This window comes from Amblyomma maculatum, unplaced genomic scaffold (genome assembly GCF_055883805.1).
Source record: "Amblyomma maculatum isolate TAMU_Amacu unplaced genomic scaffold, ASM5588380v1 scaffold_13, whole genome shotgun sequence".
Taxonomy (NCBI): Eukaryota; Metazoa; Arthropoda; class Arachnida; order Ixodida; family Ixodidae; genus Amblyomma; species Amblyomma maculatum.
Genome location: NW_028146738.1, coordinates 35,730,436 through 35,749,545, shown reverse-complemented (window position 1 = coordinate 35,749,545; position 19,110 = coordinate 35,730,436). Strand labels below are relative to the sequence as shown.

At 45.5% G+C, this 19,110-nt stretch overlaps 1 protein-coding gene across 1 annotated transcript in view; it reads right to left on the bottom strand.

Annotated features, from left to right (window-relative positions):
• The window catches only part of LOC146172559 (nose resistant to fluoxetine protein 6-like), a 98,848-nt gene that overhangs the window by 52,130 nt on the left and 27,608 nt on the right, over positions 1 to 19,110 (bottom strand). The window contains exon 3 of the mRNA XM_084585804.1: positions 14,955 to 15,066. Within this exon, the coding sequence (XP_084441930.1) occupies positions 14,955 to 15,066 (112 nt within the window). The remainder of the gene's footprint in view (positions 1 to 14,954; positions 15,067 to 19,110) is intronic.

Below are 19,110 nucleotides of genomic sequence, written 5' to 3'. Positions count from 1 at the left end.
TGCACCGACAGCGAAACTAATAACCTCGAGAAAAGTGCTGTATAAAGCAATCGTATTTTAGGACACGTTAAAATTACATTCAGTCACTTTTTCGCTAGAAACACATACTTAGTGAGGCATCTATGAAGTTGAGTGATGGCTGCGTTTGGCTGAGCTGCTTAGACATGTTTAACCTGAAAAGCGCTCGTGCGTCCGTCTCTTGCTGTTGTCCGTGTGTTTCTTATGCGCTTTTCAGGTTAAACATCTATGAAGGCTAGTGAAGACGCATGGGTTTAGTCTGACGGCGTCAGCGACAGGCTCTGACATTGTTTAGGTACAAAGGGAAAAAATGTCTATAAAAATATGCCGCGGGCTTACATTTATTGAAACAGAACAATACAAGCCAGAAACGCGAGAACACACGTCGTATAAACATGGTCAACAAAAAGCACTATTTGAACAAGGGCACCATATAATCAGTGCATGCAAGATTATGACATCATTGTATGCATATGACTGAGGGTAATATTTAAATGAAAATACATGCGCTTATGGTAGAATCCTAAATTGAAACAACGAGAATAAAAAATACCACATGTAGGGAAATTGTTGCATGCGTTGAAATATTGCAGAAATATATGAAACGCTAAATGGGGCAACAAATCACACTGAAGTTATTGCGCAAGTTATTGCTTAAAAGACGTGTTAAGCGACATGAACACTTTGAGAGGCACAGTTACGCAATTATGTATCATAAATTAAGCATTCTGATGACCGGGCAATGAATTATCTGTATCTAATAAACTGAAATAAGGACACAGTGTATGACTAGCTTTGTTTCTCTAACAGATGATGTAGGATGAAGAACTGGGTGCATATGAAGGTAACTGGTACATGAAAACGCGATTGGAAAGTACAAATAGCAGGAATCGCCATTATCAGCATTTTCACGAGTGATCGTTTCATTGGTTAGTTTATAGTGTGATGAAGAGATATAAGGTAACAGAACAGAGAGGACAGGGGTTTAATATGGGCGATATTTAGTGGGATACCTTATAAATGGTAGAGGCGCAAAGAGAGAAAAAATGAAGAAAGAAAGAGCGGTAGTGAAATTGGATTTTTACGTGGCTACAATCCACTAAGTTAAATGAACAGAGACGCACACCTAACGTTTATAATCTCGAACTCAATCCCGAGTCCTTTCAAAAATTCAAAAGCGGCTTTATCTTTTTCCTTTATAAAGAAAGTTTTGCCCGAGGCCCCAGAAACCTTTCTTGTGTAATAGGACGAGAGTCCAAGTGGCGGAGTGTAGCAGACAGGTGGGTACACTCTCGCTCAAACCTAGCGCAGTAACGTATGTGCACAATCGTTTTGTCAAAACCCACATTGTTCACACTTTAGGGAGTCTGCCATCGCGATGAGATGGGAGTGGGTGTTAGTAAACACAACCCCCAGCCACAGGCGGGACAAAAACATCGCGTCACGGCAAGGGAAGTCGACTGATATTTGCTATTGAAGTAAGAGTACTAAGTGATGCGACCATGACGTCCAGTCTCCAGGGGTAGACAATGACTGTATAGTGACGTTTCGGGCAAACAATCAAATGTACCTTGCTGCGTCGTTTCTAGCTGTCAGGGAATCTAAACACTGTTGGCAGTATTGTGAGCCGATTGTGCAGCATCGTTGGCTAAGTCGTTACCAACCATTCCGCTATTACCTGGTAGCCACTGGTAGATTATTTCGTGACCCTCAACTATTGCCTGGTAGTGCAGATGTCGAGCTCCGTTATAAGTAGTTTATGATCGCCATGGCTCAAGACGTATTAAGGCAGTGCAATGCATCTTTACAGTCACTGAAGAAATCCTGTTTTGAAGTGTTATTTGAGAAATGTATTTTGCAGCCACACGATGTGCAACCAGCTCCGCCCCAGTAGAGGTAGTCATCATCATTTTCATCATCATCATCAGCCTGACTACACCCACTGCGGGGCGCAGGCCTCTCCCATTATTCTCCGATTAACCCCGTTCTGTGCTAGCTGCATCCACTCGACCCATGTGAACTTCTTAACCTCATCAGCCCACCTAACTTTCTGCCGCCCCCTGCTACGCGTTCCTTGCCTTGGAATCCAGTTTCTTACCCTAAGCGACCATCGGTTATCCTCTCTTCGCACTACATGTCTTGCCCATGCCCATTTCGTCTTCTTTCCACTAGAACGTCAGTAACTTCAGTAATTTCTCTGACCCAATCTGCACGCTTCCTATCCCTTAATGGTACCCCTACCATTTTTCGTTCCATAGCCCTCTGCGTTGTCCTTCCTCAACTTAAGTAGAACTCTCTTGGTTAGCCTCCACGTTTCAGCCCCATAGGTGAGTACAGGTAAGATGCAACTGTTGTATACTTTCCTCTTGAGCGATACCGGTAAGCTGCTAGTCATATTCTGCGAGCGCTTGCAAATGCGCTCCATCCCAATCTTATTCTTCTTGTTATTTCCTTTTCATGGTTCGGATCTGCGGTTACTACCTGTCCTAAGCAAAGCCTACAACTTGCAGTATTTCGCTACCTAATGTAAACTGCTGTTCCTTCCCGAGATTGTTGAACATTACCTTAGTCTTCTGCATATTGATGTTCAAGCCTACCTTTCTACATTTCCTGTCTAGGTCATCAATCATTATTTGCGGTTCATCCCCCGAATTGCTTAGCAAGGCAATGTCATCAGCAAATCGCAGGTTACTGAGGTCTTCTCCACCTACCCTTATCCCTAACTGCTCCCATTCCAAGTCTCCGGATACTTCCTCTAAGCAAGCTGTGAATAGTACTGTGAATAGTAGAGGTAGTACAATGCGAAATCAGTTGGCTAATCTCAGCCCATATCGCCGGAGCGACCAACAGTAAAGCAGAACTAGTTGAGGTTACCGAAAGTACGGTCCCTGTAGTCAAAGTGCAGTATAGACAGTGCTATTAGCTTAAGGGCTGGCATCGATAAATTGGATTTCTTCGCTATCCATGGAATAGCAAGGCGCATACTTGGGTGCCACATGCACTACAGTGGACAGGCAGGTCGTGCGGCTGGCGTGAAATGACGTGGGATGAATGGTTGTTGCGTTGCTTTGTTCTTTGAAAATGCAGAATGAGGTCTCTACGGGGGCACAGATGCAATGTGATGCTGTGGATTCCTTGAAAAATGACGTATGGGCATTCTCAATAAGTCTGGGGCAATGTACGTCGAAAGAAGGTTCTCTTTGGTCACTGCAATGTTTCCCAATGTTGATGCGCATCGAGGGAGACCCAGGCATGTGCCAAGTGCTTGCAATAGAGTGTGTGGGGCCATGCAAATCATCGTGCCCATGTTTGAAAATACTACTTTGCTGTACCGAAAGAATACCAAATTAGTCCTCTCACAACTCCAACACTGGCTGAACTGACGAGCCCCATGAGTTTTCGCCAAGAAATCGGAGTGCATAGAAATTGGACGGTGTTAGGGAGGTTGCATTTTAGACATTCTTGTGCAGTTAGGGAGGTTCTCTGGGAGGGCGATGAGTGCCAGATTAAAAACAGTAGCGCTGATGACAATGTCCTGGGCCACGTCACGTAGGTTAATTGCGCAGCTGTCTGGCTATCTCAATCTGTAATCCCTAATTCACACTGAATAAAAAACTATCTCGCTCAGACAGGTATAAGAGAAAAAAAGACTCGTTATTGAAACATATTTTTGCCAGCGTTAATGCGCGTTGACATGCTACTCTGCATGAAGGGGGGGGGGGGGGACCATCGATGGATACCGCATATGAAGCCATGTATTTGCGAGAAAATTCCAGCAGCGTGCAATATTCCGGTGACGCGCTGAGACCTTGCTTCTGAAGGTAAGAAGTTATTATTGATGCCCGCTGAAGCCTTGCAAGCACCTGGAGCCATATCGCAGAGGAAGCCGAAACGCAGATGTCATCAGCGCACATAGAAATATGTGCGGTGTTAGGGATGTTCTCTGGCAGGACGATGAGTGCCAGATTAAAAAAAAAATAGTAGTGATGACTACACCCTGGGGCACGCCACGGTAGGTTTAATGCGCAGCTATCGGGCTATCTTCACACTGCATACAAAACCTCTCTTAGTCATATAGGTCTAAGAGATAGAGAGAAAGAGACTCTTTGATGAAACAGATTTTAGCTGGCGTTAATTTTCGCTGGCATGTACTCTGCATGGAGGGGATAAGGAATAAATATGACAGAACGATTAGAAAAGATTGTGGTCATTGAAGATTGATGGATGGCTTTTTGGATAAGACCAAAGTCCAGTTGTGTGGATGTATAGCGTAATGATCAAGCGGGTGGGTAACTTAGTTTGTCTAGCATACCAGTAGCATGCCAAAAGGCTCTGCAGGCGGCCTTAGTGGAGGCTTCTGGGAATTTAACCCCTCAGAGGTTTTTTCCGTGAATTGACTTTGCACCATACGCTGGTGCCTAGCTTTTCACCTACATTGGAAAGCGGCTGCCGCAGCTAGGGTTGAAACTTCACCTCAGGGTTTAGCAATTGAGCGCCCTAACCACTGAGCCAATACGAAGGTACTCGAGAATGTTCAAGGAGCATGTGATACGTACTCTAATGGCTTTCAAATAAATGTGAATGATGAATGCATGATAAATCAAGAATCTAATGCAAACGACCGGCAGTTCCACTCAATGCAGACAAAAAATGATGTCAAATATGCCATCCAATAATATACTAAATTTTTTCCTAAGAAAACTTTCGTCAAATATTTAATGTGATGTTATGATAAACGCTGAAGAGTGTGATACATATTTATTAACTTCGCAGGAGAAAATTGGAATGAGGAAAGAGGTGGTGGTGGTGGTACAAGTAGTGTATGTGCGCTTCTTTCTCTCTCCCATCTGTCGTCCTTTTCCTCCACCCTTCCTATTCTCACAGGAGTTATTGACGTTAGCTTTCCTTCGCGTCGTAGAGTGCCGCAGAAGCAATCAACAAAAAAACCATATAACAAATTAGCTGAAAACTCTGTTTTGCACAAATTTGGAGTAAAAGACGTCCAGTACCTGTATTACTTTCAATTCTTTCAATACATTCTATGTACATCTATAAGCTTGGGGTTTAGCATAAATCTTGAAAGTAAATTAGGCCGAAACAATGTTTAATGTTTAAAAATTGGTGAAATAATATTCGATTAGTCGTTTTCTGGCTTCTTTTTACCTTCTTCAACTCTTTCCATTGCCATCGCTGATGCTCTGGAGATAGTATTAATTTCAAATGTTAGGTATAGAGCATTTCTTTACCGCTAATTCTAAGGAAACTTACAGGAACACTTTCCCGAAATCATAAAGACAGTTTAAATTCAAACTAGTGCGAGGGAATCGCGAGCCCATTCTCCATGCCTGAATTCCTTGCACTATAGATGATGCCAACAGAAAGACAGCGCGCGGTCCGGACTCTGTTACGTACGAGGTTTAGAAGAACCTCGATTGTGATGTACTTCTTCAAATCCTTGACACCATCAATAAGGTATGGTTAGACGGCGATCTACCGGGCATCTGGAAATCGGCTATTGTCATTCCTACTCGAAAGCCGGGAAGAACGCCAACAGACCTTTCCAACCTTCGATCTATATTCTTACGCCAACAATTTGCAAGCTTGTTGAAAAAATGTTGACCACACGAATATTGTGGTGGCTTGAACATCACGGTTTCTACCACCCGACCCAAATGGGGCCCGCCGTGGTGGTGCAGTGGTAAGACGCCAGACTACTGTGCCGGAGTTCCCGGGCTCGATCCCGACCACGGCGGCTGCGTTTCGATGGAGGCGAAACGAAGCGGCGTCCGTGTGCTGTGCGATTTCAGCGCACGTTAACGATCCCCAAGTGGTCTAAATTACTCCGTAGCCCTCCACTACAGCTCCCCTTTCTCTCTTTCCACTTTCACTCCCATATTCCTCTCTTCCCCCTACGGCACGGTGCAGGTGTCCTCAGAGCAAGTGTGACAGATACTGCGCCTTTCCCTTACTATGAACCAATTATAAATTGGTTTTCGACCATCCATAAGCCCAGACAACGAGTTGGCTGTCATTGCATCCTCAGTATTTTATCCACGGGCCCGCAGCCCCAATGCACGCACCATCATCGTCATGGACGTCGAAAACACCTATGCTTCCATTGTGGACTCAATTGGCATACTCCATTTACCATTTAGAGTACGCACTTTCGTAAAATATTTCCTTGAAGGCAGACAATTTGCAATACGCCTGGGGGGCGTCGTTATCACATTATTCATCCCTCTTCGCGGCGTACCCCAGGCAGCGGTGCTATCACCAACGCTATTTTTTTGCGAAGTTTATTGCCTCAGGGTATAAAAGGAATGTTACGATGGATGAAGGGTATGGTCAAATAAATGAAAAAAGGTTGGCTGATGCAATGAAATCAAGGAGTGAACGATGATGCGGTCCCAGCGTCCAAACGGCATATGACTGCGGATTATGGGGGGAAAGGCCAGCTGCCATCAGGTGCCGGATCCGCGTCGGCTTCAACGCTGTACATTGCAACAGCAGGTGATGGATGTCAGCTTCTATATTTATAGACTTGCATACGGGGCACCCAGGTTTTGGCCACTTTCGGATCACTGCTGGTGTTAGGGCTACCCCAACTCTAATTCTCCGAAGCGCCACCTCCTCTGCACGGGTTAGACCGCGGGGCAGGCTTACCGTACACCGAGGTATAAGAGCACGTGTACGGCGCCGGAGGTGCTTCTTTCTTGTTAAAAGCAGGGTAGCATTGTCCAAATTTATAAGATTTGGCGATTTCGAGGTTGAGTTTGAAAGGCGGTTCACAGAATCCGCATGACTTTGAGCACTTAAAAGGTCATGCGGAGTCCATTCAATGCGAATGGAATTTGTTATGCGAGCAGCTAGACTGTGTATGTTCTGGCAGATTTACGGGCTACTACTAACGCGTCTTAGTAGCTTTATCAACTGGAGGGCATCAGTACGTATGACAATACGGGCCGTGGGAAGCATGGAAATGGCGGTCACAGAGCGAAGTGCCTCCTGCACTGCAAGCAACACTATTTAATATTGCATTCATCTCCCGTGCACGGCGGTTACATGATGTTCCTGATCTTAAATTCTTATTATACGCTGATTACATCACTGTATGAAGCAAACACAAAGACCTACTTATCAATCCGCTACCGTGCAGTCAGCTTTAGATAATACGGCTACATATGCTTGTTCCATTCGGATTGAACTTTCCGCAAGTAAAACTACGTAGATGTCAGTAGCCAACCGCTGGGGGCACCGCAAATTAGGTGCAACACTTATTCGTCTATATCTTCCCGGAGCAAAATGTACAACAGTAAAAATATTTGGTTTAACCATTGATGAGTGAGGTACTAGAACTCATAGCTGTCTTGCGCTAAAAAACTGGAGATCCGCGGTCTAACCCGTGCAGAGGAGGTGGCGCTTTGGAGGATTCGAGTTGGAGTGGCCCTAACACCAGCAGTGACTCGAAAATGGTTTGAGTTTCGAGATTTTTATCCCCACTCTGGGTGTCCCGTCTGCAAGTCCCGCAATAAAGCTGATATCCAGCACGTGCTGTAGGAATGTCCAGCGCTGAAGTCGATGCCGATTCGGCACATGGTGGCGGCTGATATCTTGCCCCACAATCCACCGTCATATGCGGCTTGGACGCAGGGACCACATCATCGTTCACTCCTGGACTTCATTACATCATCCAACATTTTTTTATTTATTTGATCACGCCCTTCATCCTTCATACCACATCCTTTTATTCGACGTGGTAATAAATATTTCAGTAAAAAAAGAACGGCAGGCTAAGCATAAACTTTAATCCGTACGGCGTAAAGCTAAAAGAGCTTCCCAAGTACGTTTAGATCAGGAATTCCAGCAACCTGGTTTCTCATACCTCAGATCGCTCGCCATTCAAATGCTCTCTTCAGCATGATATTCGGTGCACTGAAAACAAAATTTGTGCCCTAAAGTGGCACAAAACCATTAAAAGAAATAATGAAAACACCGGAATGAAGGCATGCTATAACACGGGCAAGGCTTTCGTGATCGCAAACAGACTAGCCAGTTATATTTCTCTGTTGAGTGGTAGCACATGCTAAAGGGCGAATACTTATCGTTGGCGGAGCCAGCGTATTCCCTAGGGGCGCAGTTTCCCTTCGCTCATATAAAGGGTCGAACCACTGCTTTACCTGTAGCGACAAAGGGAATTCATTTTCGAAAATAAAGGCTACCGCCTTATGCAGGATGTTCCGAGTTAGCTACAACGTAGCATTCTCCTGAACTCTGGCAACGCTTCAGGTGGCAAACTAATGCTGTCTAGACATGAACTTTAAGCATCGGAACGCCTTCCAGTCCAACTGCCTCATCTAGAGTCCCTCTGCCGTTATGTATTTATTCATTAATTCTCAAGTGTCCACGAAGGACATTGCAAGGGGGGTGGCCTTACAAAACAGTTTGTGCGGATACAGATGATCTTCAATGGCAGATTTGAAGTGAAGTGGATTGATGACGGTTGCCACTTCGAATAGAGGGTCATTCCAGGCATTGGCTGTTCTGATGCAAAAGACTGTTACAGATATGTTAAGGTGCGAGATTTCTAAGGGTAGATTCACCACTTAGGCGTTTCATGAGCACCGTGGGCAGTCGACAAAGCACGACTGACGTGGTCACACCTTCAGTGCGTTATTTCACTTGTTTATCATTGCACCGAGTGCATTACTAGTGCAAACAAAGTAGCCGAAACATTTCCAGCGCGTTTTTATTATGCTCTTTACGGTAATTTACATTCATTTTATAGTGTGCAAAATGTGCACAGAATGGGCTTTAGCACAACTTGTAACTTATTACATTTTGCCTTGTTCGTGAGAGAGCGCTGCGGGAGCGTGATCAGCTGGGGCGGCTGGAAGTATATAAAGCAACAATCTACGCAGAACGGTGCCTCCCTTCGCCACGTGGGCTGTTAAATTGTGCTGGTAATTTGAATGGCGCGATAGCTCTGAAAGTTAAATTGTGGGAGCTATGTGCGAACTGCAGTGAACAGCACACAGAAGCGGTAAATACTTGCCTGCTTCTGCAGGTCTAGATAAAAGCTAACAGAGTTATGGCAAGTGTTGGCTCGTATTTAAATTATTTTCCTAGCTCACCACACTGGCGCTTTTGTTACTTCACTGACCGCGGCAGCATTTCAGTTCGAAGAAAACTTTAGATCAGTGTACGTGCAATCGGCACATCCCAAAAAGCTGGCGAAATGCCATGAAAAGCAAGCTGAGCACTAAAGAGGCATGCAGACTTCTTAGATGTTTAATAGAGCCTTTGAAGTTGCGCTGGGATCAGCAACGTAACCTCAAGATAGCCTTCCACGGCTACGCGAGTACAGGCGATCAGCTTGTTTAAGCCCTCACCAGCAGGTACATACCTCTGTACTAAGCAAGACAGCGAGTCAGTACACAAATATGAGGGTATGGAGAATCTGGGCCTGGATCGAGAGTTCGTAGTCGAGACTCCTATGGCCATGAGGTGGGGCACGGTACCAGAAAACGATAGGTTGACGGTAGGATTGCTTAGCAATCTCAATCGGCAAGGTCTTGAACATCTCACAAATTACATCAGCGAGTGTTGGAGAAATGGGAAATTACACAAGGCGGGGAAGACGGAACATGTCAGCTTTACACCCAAGCCTAGAAAGGAGGCGAACATCAATAGCCTCAAGCCAATCTTGCATACCTCGTGCACAACGAAGTTGATGAAGAAGGCGGTAAAATGCGACTGTTGTCGTATATAGAAGACGAAGGTAATTTGACACAGTACTCGGGTTTAAGACACCCTTGTCAACCCAGACGTGCTATTACAGCTGAAGAGGGAGGTCATCGGTCCCCCGTGAAAACACACGTAAGGTCAAATTGGCACTGGATCTTTAGTGGGCATTCAACGATGTGAAATACTTCAAGATTAGTCAAAATCTACAGCGTACTGATTGTGGAAAATATACATTTAATTGCAGCAAGGCTTCCTTGCAACATAAGCAAGAGCACACAAGGTCGGAACTGATTCTCATGGGCACAAGAGGGACACCTCAGGGAGCGGTCCTTTCTCCACTGCTCCTCAACGTTGCGCTCATGCATCTTCCGGAAGCTTAATGTCATAGGTGGAATCTGCCACGCCCTATAAGCGGATGACATAGATAGATGGGCAATGGAGGGTAACTTGGGACAGATGAATGAGGCCCTCCAAGCGGCAGCCGTTACAGTTCAGAAGTATGCAAAAGAATGCGGTCTGCGCTGTTCCCCGGACAAGCCGCAGCTCCTCGTCCGCGCGGCAGCTGGGATACACCACCGCTGGAAATATTGGTCCTCGACACATCTATCTCCGAAGTAAATACGATACGGGATTTATGGCTGCTTTTCAACGTCAAAAGCGTGACCACTGAAGCGATCACTAAGCTCCGAACGGTGTGCAAGCAGCTCATCCGTATAATATCTCGGATCCCAAACGCGAAGAATGCTTTACAAAAAGTGGATACACTTCAAACATAGGCCTTTATCATCTGCAGGATAGTGTACGTGGCTCCATAGCTTCTTATGAGAAAGACAGATTTTAACCACCTGGACACCAGCATTCGAACGGCTTATAAGAAGGCATTTGTGCTATTCATGAAGGCGTTTACGAAGTGGAAGAAAGGAGTCTTTATGCCTCCGCTCCCCAAAAACATCCACCCGGAGTATCACCATACCAGACGAGCGGCGAGGAACAAAACAATTAATGAGTGCTATTCGAAACAAGAAGAAGCCTTCTTTGTGGATGCTGCGGGTTCGTTAGAGGGAATATCACCAATCTTAGTGGTGCACCAAATGCAGGTATTGGACCGACTTTTGATTCGTAATGGGCGAGCACTGGTTAAATAAGGTTGCGATAGCCCTTGCTGCAACGAACCGCGCTACGAAATACATTGTAGCGGATTTCCAAGCGCCTTATAGAAACTATAGGCGTGGTAGAATCACAGCCCCGGATTCCTTTTCGGTGCAGTGCAAATGTTTTCGCGAGAAGGCAAGCCACATGACAAGCCTGTAATTTGGGAGGCGGCTCTGTCCAGCTCAGACCTCGAGGAACAACGAGGCGTCGTCGAAATGAGCACGGACAGCGGTTTTCATCAACGGTGTCCCGAACGAGGGACCCGATCAGCCTTTAACTTATTTAAACTATTGTAGCTCTAAATAAAGGTTTTTCATCCTTCTCATCATCAGCATTATCATTGTGATGCTGCAGAAAAGGGAGATTTTAATATAAACATGAGTTCACAGGCGGTAGCCTGTAAGCTGAGCACGCCAATGCTGCTGCACGACCTTATCAATAAGCGTTCCGGAGACGTTACCTAAACTGCACATTATAATTTACCAGAAGAGTTCGATGCACATGTATCTATAAAGGCTTTCAAACCATCTATCTGTTCTCAAGAACCCGGCTACGCCGGAGAACTGCTTTTAGACTGTGAGCATATCAGGTCCGCCCCTAAGTCTTCTCAGGCACCAGTCTGCCTCTAGCTCATCGCAGAGGCAGTGCGAAAGTATTTTCGGCAGGCCAAAGTTACGCTGGAACTTAGCGTCGGTCATACTGACGTCCGCCGCAGCTCGAAGCGATGGTCCATGCTGCTGCTTGCTCCGCCGTGAGAGTCCCGGGATGAACTCGAGAGCTTTCAAAATTTACAAGTTTCAATCGAGTTCGCCTGTCATTCCAAAATATAACCTGCTTCAGCAAAGCCATGTTTCCAGACTTCAATAATCTTAACGTAGAAACTGAACAGGCACTAGGACGTCAGGGCAAATGGACCTGAACACCATTCTAAGAGATGCATAAAACGTCTGCTGAAGCTGGTTTGTTATTTTGGACTGCGATTACATATCGTCATCATAATCATTATCATCATCATCAGCCGGAATATGCTCACTGGGGGGCTGAGGCCTCCCCCATATTCCTCCATTTAGATCGGTCCTGTACTAGCTGAATCCACTTACCCCTGCGAACTTCTTAACCTCATCCGGCCACCTAACTTTCTTTCGCCCCATGCAGTGCTTTCCTTCCCTTGCAATCCAGTTTGTTACCCTAAGCGACCATCTGTTATCCTTTCTTCTCCCTACTTGTACTGCCCATGCCCATTTCTTCTTTTTGACTTCCACTAGAATGACAGTAACTTGAGTTATTTTTCTGACCCACTCTGCACACTTCCTATCTATTATTACCAATAGCATGTTTCGTTTCTAGCCCTCTGCGTTGTTCTCAACTTAAGTAGAACCCTTTTTGTCAACCTCCGCGTTTCAGCACCATTGGTGAGTACAGGTACGATGCAACTGTTATGCACTTTCCTTTTAAGCGATACCGGTAAGCTGCAATCAGCACTATATGTAACCTTCGTGGTAACCGTCTACCAGACAGCGAAAACTGGTCGCGACGCCACTCAGACACTTCCGGGGCATAAGGCGCAGAGGACGACGATGACGCAGCGGTGCTATGGAGCACGCGCAATTTCAATAACAGAAAATGTCACGGCTGTCAGTGTGCATGGTCGTCCTATCAAAGGCTGTAGATCTGAGCGCAGGAACACATTGCAGTCGTCGCCTGGTTAAAGTCTCTCCACTGACACTGACGTATGGTGCATTCGTTTCATTACCAATTGGAAATTGAACACTTTGTTCGGCGTCGCCACTGAGGCAATGAAATTGGCATTACATTGAACGCATTTGATCACTATGCAGTGAATACAAAGGCATTCATAAATGATTCTGTCGACTGAATTCCTCTTTTGTGGGCAGTTTCAGCATGAGAGCGTCATTTATTCGGGTGGTGTTTTTTGTCGAGCGTTTATCGCGTAAATATTCGTCTGTTTTGTGCTGCTAATACCAGAATACATTTGCCTCGCGAAGAGGACTGGGAAACGTTATTGCTTTATCACGCCGGCATAGAATGAAGAAAAGGAAGCATATAAGTCCTCTATAAGCAGTAAGTCCCACAACTATGTCGAACCAACAGGCCCAAAACTTCCCCTTGTTAAGCATACAAAAGACGCGCAAAGCCCTCTGGTGCGAAAGCTGCAAGCAGAAATGACACAGCAGTGCGTATGGCGGTATCTCATCGTACAATATTCCTCGTGCGTACGGCATGCTCGAGTTGGCCGCCTGCAAGCTGGGGATAATAGCGCCGCTCACTGGACAAAGTGTCAATGTTTTGACATTTGCCTCAGGCTTCGTTTGTCATAGAAGCTTGCTTTCAGCGGCAATTAAAACTTTATTCATGTAATTAAAATTTTTGTAAGCATTTATGTTACCCATTAAACTATTCGAAAGAAGCGAAAGGGGTAGCGCGAGAATGCACTGCATGTTCACTGTTGGGCCTCGAGTGTGGGCAGGCAGATGACCGAAAGAGGTGGTATGCCCTCGATCCGCCCGCAACGAGAGTTACAACCTTCTTCCGGCGAATGCGAAGACAGATAGTGCGTGAGACAGGATATTTTGATTTGCGATGTAACAGTGATAACAATCAGCAGCATTGGCGCGGCGCATTTCTCAGTCCGCTATACTTGAAAGAGGGAGAAGCACAAGCAGGGTACGCTTGTGTGGTTTTATCCCGCCATTTTGTTCCCTGCTGCTTTCTCTGCTATTTTCACTGCGCACCGTCGCGCAAACTCGGAAAAAACTCGGACTAGCACAGAACTCGGAGCATCCCGCATAACGCGGATAATACGATGCGCTACAAGCTGACGATAAATGGGAAACCTATATCTGGGATAGTTACAAACATAACCATCCAATTTTACGCTCATGATTAACGCGTCCTAACTGTGTTCTGATGTACAGTCATGAGCAGTATTAGCTAGGACAAAGTTTGAGCATTCATTTATTGATTAGTATATAATATATTCTGACAAGAACAGATTATTTAGATTCTTAAAGAAGTTTCTTGTAGATGCATAATGTGCGTAGGTCGCCAACATATTTAATATAAAAATACCGATAACGGTCGCAATTTTGTGCAAAATGTTTGTTCTTTCTCTTAATGCTCACCACTGTACACCACCTTTTGAATGCTAAATAATTATTTGAAAAAAAAAAATGACATAACCGTTATTTTGAAGAGTCTGTATGAACGGTCCTGTCCCAATGAAGTGTTTCGGCTGAGTAAAAGTGCCGAAAAAATGTAAGAATAACTAGGCCATCACGCTTCATAAATTATAAGCCCGCGGAACCTAAACCACAGTGCAAATCGGGGCGTTGCGAAACCCACGCTTCCTACTGCAGAAAGAAGCATATCGACCGGGGAGTCCACCGAAAAGACGCCGCAACCGGGATGCTCTGTGCTATGCGAGACTCGGCCAATATTTCCACTATGATTTGAGGTAGCCAGAAATCACGACCCTTTACCTGGATGGCATTGAGATTCTTTTCGGCGCTTCTAAGAACGCTGTTCGACTTCAAGCGCATCATTATTCATTGAAGAGCGCCACATAGATTACACTGTGATTCAGCTTTAATTGACTTCTGGGCGCCTTAACAGCAGCTGCCGCACAGCATGTCAGATACTACAGACTGATTGCTGTCAGGTATTTTACTCTCACCACTCACTGATCGCGGCCCCATCTTTCGCTGCCTTCATAGGAACTAGTGTACATTTTACGCTACATTCCGCATTAATGAGCGTAGACGTCTTCAAGCCTAGCATGGTATTTTCTTTCTCATTTTCGCGTTATTATCGATAGTGAAACAAGAAACATTTTAATTTTGATACGAGATCCATTTCTGGATACACGTGGCGGTCCAGCATCTTCTTGATGTGACTCTAAGATGGTTGCGTAAATGCAGGCTGCACTCTTGTCCGGTTGCATGCAACTCCAAGTGAATTACTAGCATATAAATAACATCGTTCGCGTAACCTTACCCTCGAAGTATAGAGCTCAAACTCACGGCTTCGGGCGATGCTGGCCAGGTCTCGCTCGTCACAGGCGTCGATAGTACACACACCGAGGCGAATGCCTGGCAAGGCGCTGGTCTTTGTGTGGTCCTGGAAGCTTGCAGCCTGACCGCAAAATGGAATACAGAGAAGAATAACGCCAGTTGAAGGTGCGACATGTGAAAAAAGATCAAATAGTAGAAAGAGCAGGAAAAAATGTAACGATGCTGATAATATTTTTCTATGGAAATAATTAGAAAGTAAGGACATGCTCACAAACAGATGGAGAAGACAACACGATTCTAATACTCCCTCGTGTTGTGGAAGCGTCATAATCTGCTGTTTCATTTCGTTAACAGGACAGCGAGTGTCATCCTAACAAGCTACTCTAAAAATATTTGTAATGCGAAGTTATCAAGCAGCAATAGTGTAGTGGTGCCTGCGGTAAGATAGTGAGACCCCCACCCCTTCATGAAATGAGCCTACTATAATCCGCCATGTACACTAAGGCGAAGCAATTATGACTAAAGGTGGACACCGTTGCCGAGGCCAAGTGGGTCAAACTACCTCCGGTAGCACAGCCCAGATTGCCAATGCCCGATCAAAAAGGTTCTTTAGACATTATTCGTATTTACTTTGCACAGTGGGTGTCCTATACCGGACCAATTTCAACTACGGCTGACTTTTCCAGCGATCGTAAACACCAAAGCAGAACTGCGGCACGAAACTCCAGAAAAAAGGGGTCGAATGTTTTTACCGAAAACATCATGAAGTAAATGTTACGCATCTTTTTCTGCAGAAAGTTGTGCATTTTTATAGCATTTCAACATTTTTCATGTGTCATTATCCTAAAAAAAATAACCCGAATACAACTAAGGTATGTAACTGTGAAAGAAAGTTTTACGTGAAGAAAACCAACTGTACATAGGATTTACAGATATATTTAATTAGTGTTCCTTTCGCGGAGCGAGGATAATCTGGTTAGAGCTGGAAAATCTCAGTAAATCTACAGGCTATCAGCAACAAATTAAGATAACTGTTGTCTATCCCATCCCTTACACTTCACCTTATCTTCCCGCGTCTGGGAAGTTGTTTACTGCAGCTTCCAAAATTGGTTAATATAAAAGGCTAGAGCTTCGTTATAGAAAAAAAAATGAGACACAAAAATAGACCGGGAGAGGTGTGCGTAAGACCCAATTCAGAAGACTTTCCCGAAATGAGCCTGTGTCAAATTACTATGAGGAGGATGACGATCACCTAAAATAATTATATCGTCCATTAAAAAATTTGCCCTGTCCGAATGAGGCCCTGTCTAGGGCTCCTGCAGCGGCTGAGGTAAGCCTGGTCCGGTCTAGTAGCTTGCGCTGACCATCCAGGTCTGAGCTTGACAACATGGTTTCACATTGGTTGGGGGCTGGTTTCAGGAGAGGAGGGACTGCCAGGTTGAGTAGGCAGGCCATGATGGTGTGGTACTAGTATTCAATAGAGTACTTATACCGACTGAACTGAACTGAACTGATTCAATACAGTGATATGCTAGGGTAAATTGCAGGGTATAGCTTGTTCAAGAAGTTGGAATGACTATATTTAGTTTTTACCCTTAGACGATCATGGCTTCGATACCGAGCGCCGCCGGCTGCATTTCGATGGAGCCGAAACGAAGAGGCGTCCATGAACTGTGCAATGTTAGTGCACGTTAAGATCCTCAGGTGGTGGAAGTGACTCTGGAGCTCTCCACTACGGCACCGCGTTCGCTTCCTCCTTCATTCCTTCCTTCATTATGTCGCGACTCAGGTGTCCACAGATCAAGTGTGACAGATATAGCTTCTTCCTCTCCTGTGAACCCATTATTATTATTAGCTCCAGATTGACAACGTTTTCTTGTCTTTGTCGTGCCATCCTGTGCAAGCCGTCATGGGCTGGTGACCAGTACTGTTAGATCTTTAGAGATCTCGAGTTTTCCCCCTAAGGATCGCAGGGCTCCTCTAGGCAATGGCCTGTCCTCGCCAGTGTGCAGCTTACCGAGCACGTGTTCTGTCCTCACAGACTTAAGACACTTTCACGGGCGAGGAGGAAACTGGACGCTCCAAATGGAAGGTGGGGTTTCCTCCTATCTCTGGGTTGTACGGCGATCGAGAAATGCGCTTTTCGTTTGCTGCACTTGGCTTCGAAATCGGCAGTTTGTTGCATATCGAAAGCCTCTAAACTAAGTATAACATTTTGATAGCATGTGCAAGGTCAGTATAGGTCCCTGGCAAGGACAGGTTCAGCTACTAAGATGTTAAACAAAAGAAAACGAAACAAAAGCTGACATCTACTAACTGTGGCCGCTTTAATTTATGCTGGTGTGTCCGTGGTCTAACTGTTATAAGATCAAAAAACAGCGCGGCTACTTGGGACAAACAGAGAGGAGAATAACGGACAAGCGCTGTCCGTTATCCGCCGTAGTGTAGTGGTTAAGGTGCCCGTCGAAGACCATAAGGACCGAGGTTCGATTCCACATCCGGTAGTAAAATTCTTTTACAGCGCTTGTCCGTTATTCTCCTCTCTGTTTGTCCCAAGTAGCCGCGCTGTTTTTTGATCTTGCAATGCACCAACTAGCTCAGATTTCCGTTCTTCTTATAAATGTTATTTGTTTTTGTTGCTTATACCCTGTAGTTTTGTTCAGATTTTTTAGATATGAGCGGACAATCGTTTTCTTGCGAAAAACCTAGTGCTTCACTTAATATGTTTTGTCCCAGGTATACCACGTCGTATTGAAAAAAACGTTACAAGGGGAACACCTAAGCTCTGACTTAATGGCTCTGCGTTAATGTCTCCGGTTTCACCAAATTTCCTTTGTGTATCCTTGTTCGGATTCACTGACTTCGTTATTCTATTATATGGTATTTTATTTCTGCCTCTTGTATTCCACACATGCTCATTAGCATACAGTTGTAGGATGCCCAGTTATGGCAAAGACAACCACACAAAGGTACAAATTCTCTCATTAAAGGGTCATGATACCAACTTTAGAATATTACCTCTTTATTGCATCTTATATATAAAGTGACAATCGACAAAATATCAGCCCCGGCCCTATTGGAGGTGCACGTATTTTTAAAACGAATATTTTGGTATCTTCGTGAAGAGAGTGTCTGACAACTGGCGCAGTCAGTGTTGATACTGCCGCAAACCATTCAAATCTGCATTTGTTCTTTTATCGAAAGCCGCCAGCATGGGGCTTTATAAATGTGATTCTGGCACACGTATCAATTACGTGTTCTTTGTTTGATCATGCTCGTTTTCGCGAGACGCAGTTTTATCAGATTTCTTTGTCGCGCAAGGGGCTCCGAAATGTTTTTGTGAAGATGCCGGCCACTCGCGTATATTCCTGCAATGTTCTATGTTCTGCTTGTGGTAGACGTAGCCGGTATAACAAGCAAAACTGTTTATTTATACATCAGGTAAGGCGCCCGTTTTCGCTCTGCTTGGCGCGGTCGCCCATGCCGGAGTTTCCCGGCGGTCCGCCTGGTTAGCTTGCCGCTTGGGGCGCCGTCGTCAAAGGCGCCCACAACCCCCCCCACCCCCTTTCTTAAAAGGTTTGATCTCACAGGTCCAGGCGTTCTGGTCGCTTACAAACACGCCCACCTCTTGTGGTGCTCGTGTCCTGCAACGGTTGCAGGTGTCTTGTACGTCTTGCTTGTCCTCTGTCGGTTTGTACAAAGCAGGACCTTGGGTCTGAAGTTGACTGTGTTACCACGCCGTGTGATGCAGCTCCAGCGAGGATGCGCACCGCTGTGCCTGGTGGTAAGCGCTCTCGGCTGCGTACCTTTCGTCGGGTGTCGTATGATCGTTTTGCACGAGCTCTGTAGGCTCCATTATTTTGTCTGACTTCGCTGTCATCCCACTTCGGGGCTAGCAGCTTCGAAGTGGTTGATACTGGGGTGTTCAGACGACGACCCATTAAGAGTTCTCCTGGTGAAAACCTTTCCACGCTGGGTGTGCCCCTGTAGGCAAGCAGCGCTTCGTGTATGTTGGAAGATTTCCTCAAAAGCTGCTTTGCTGTCTGCACAGCCCTCTCAGGCATACCGTTGCTCCGCGGGTAGTAAGGGCTTGAGGTTGTGTGTGAGGCTCCACAGTGATGCACTAGTTCTTTGAACTCTGTGGAAGTGAACTGCGGCCCGTTGT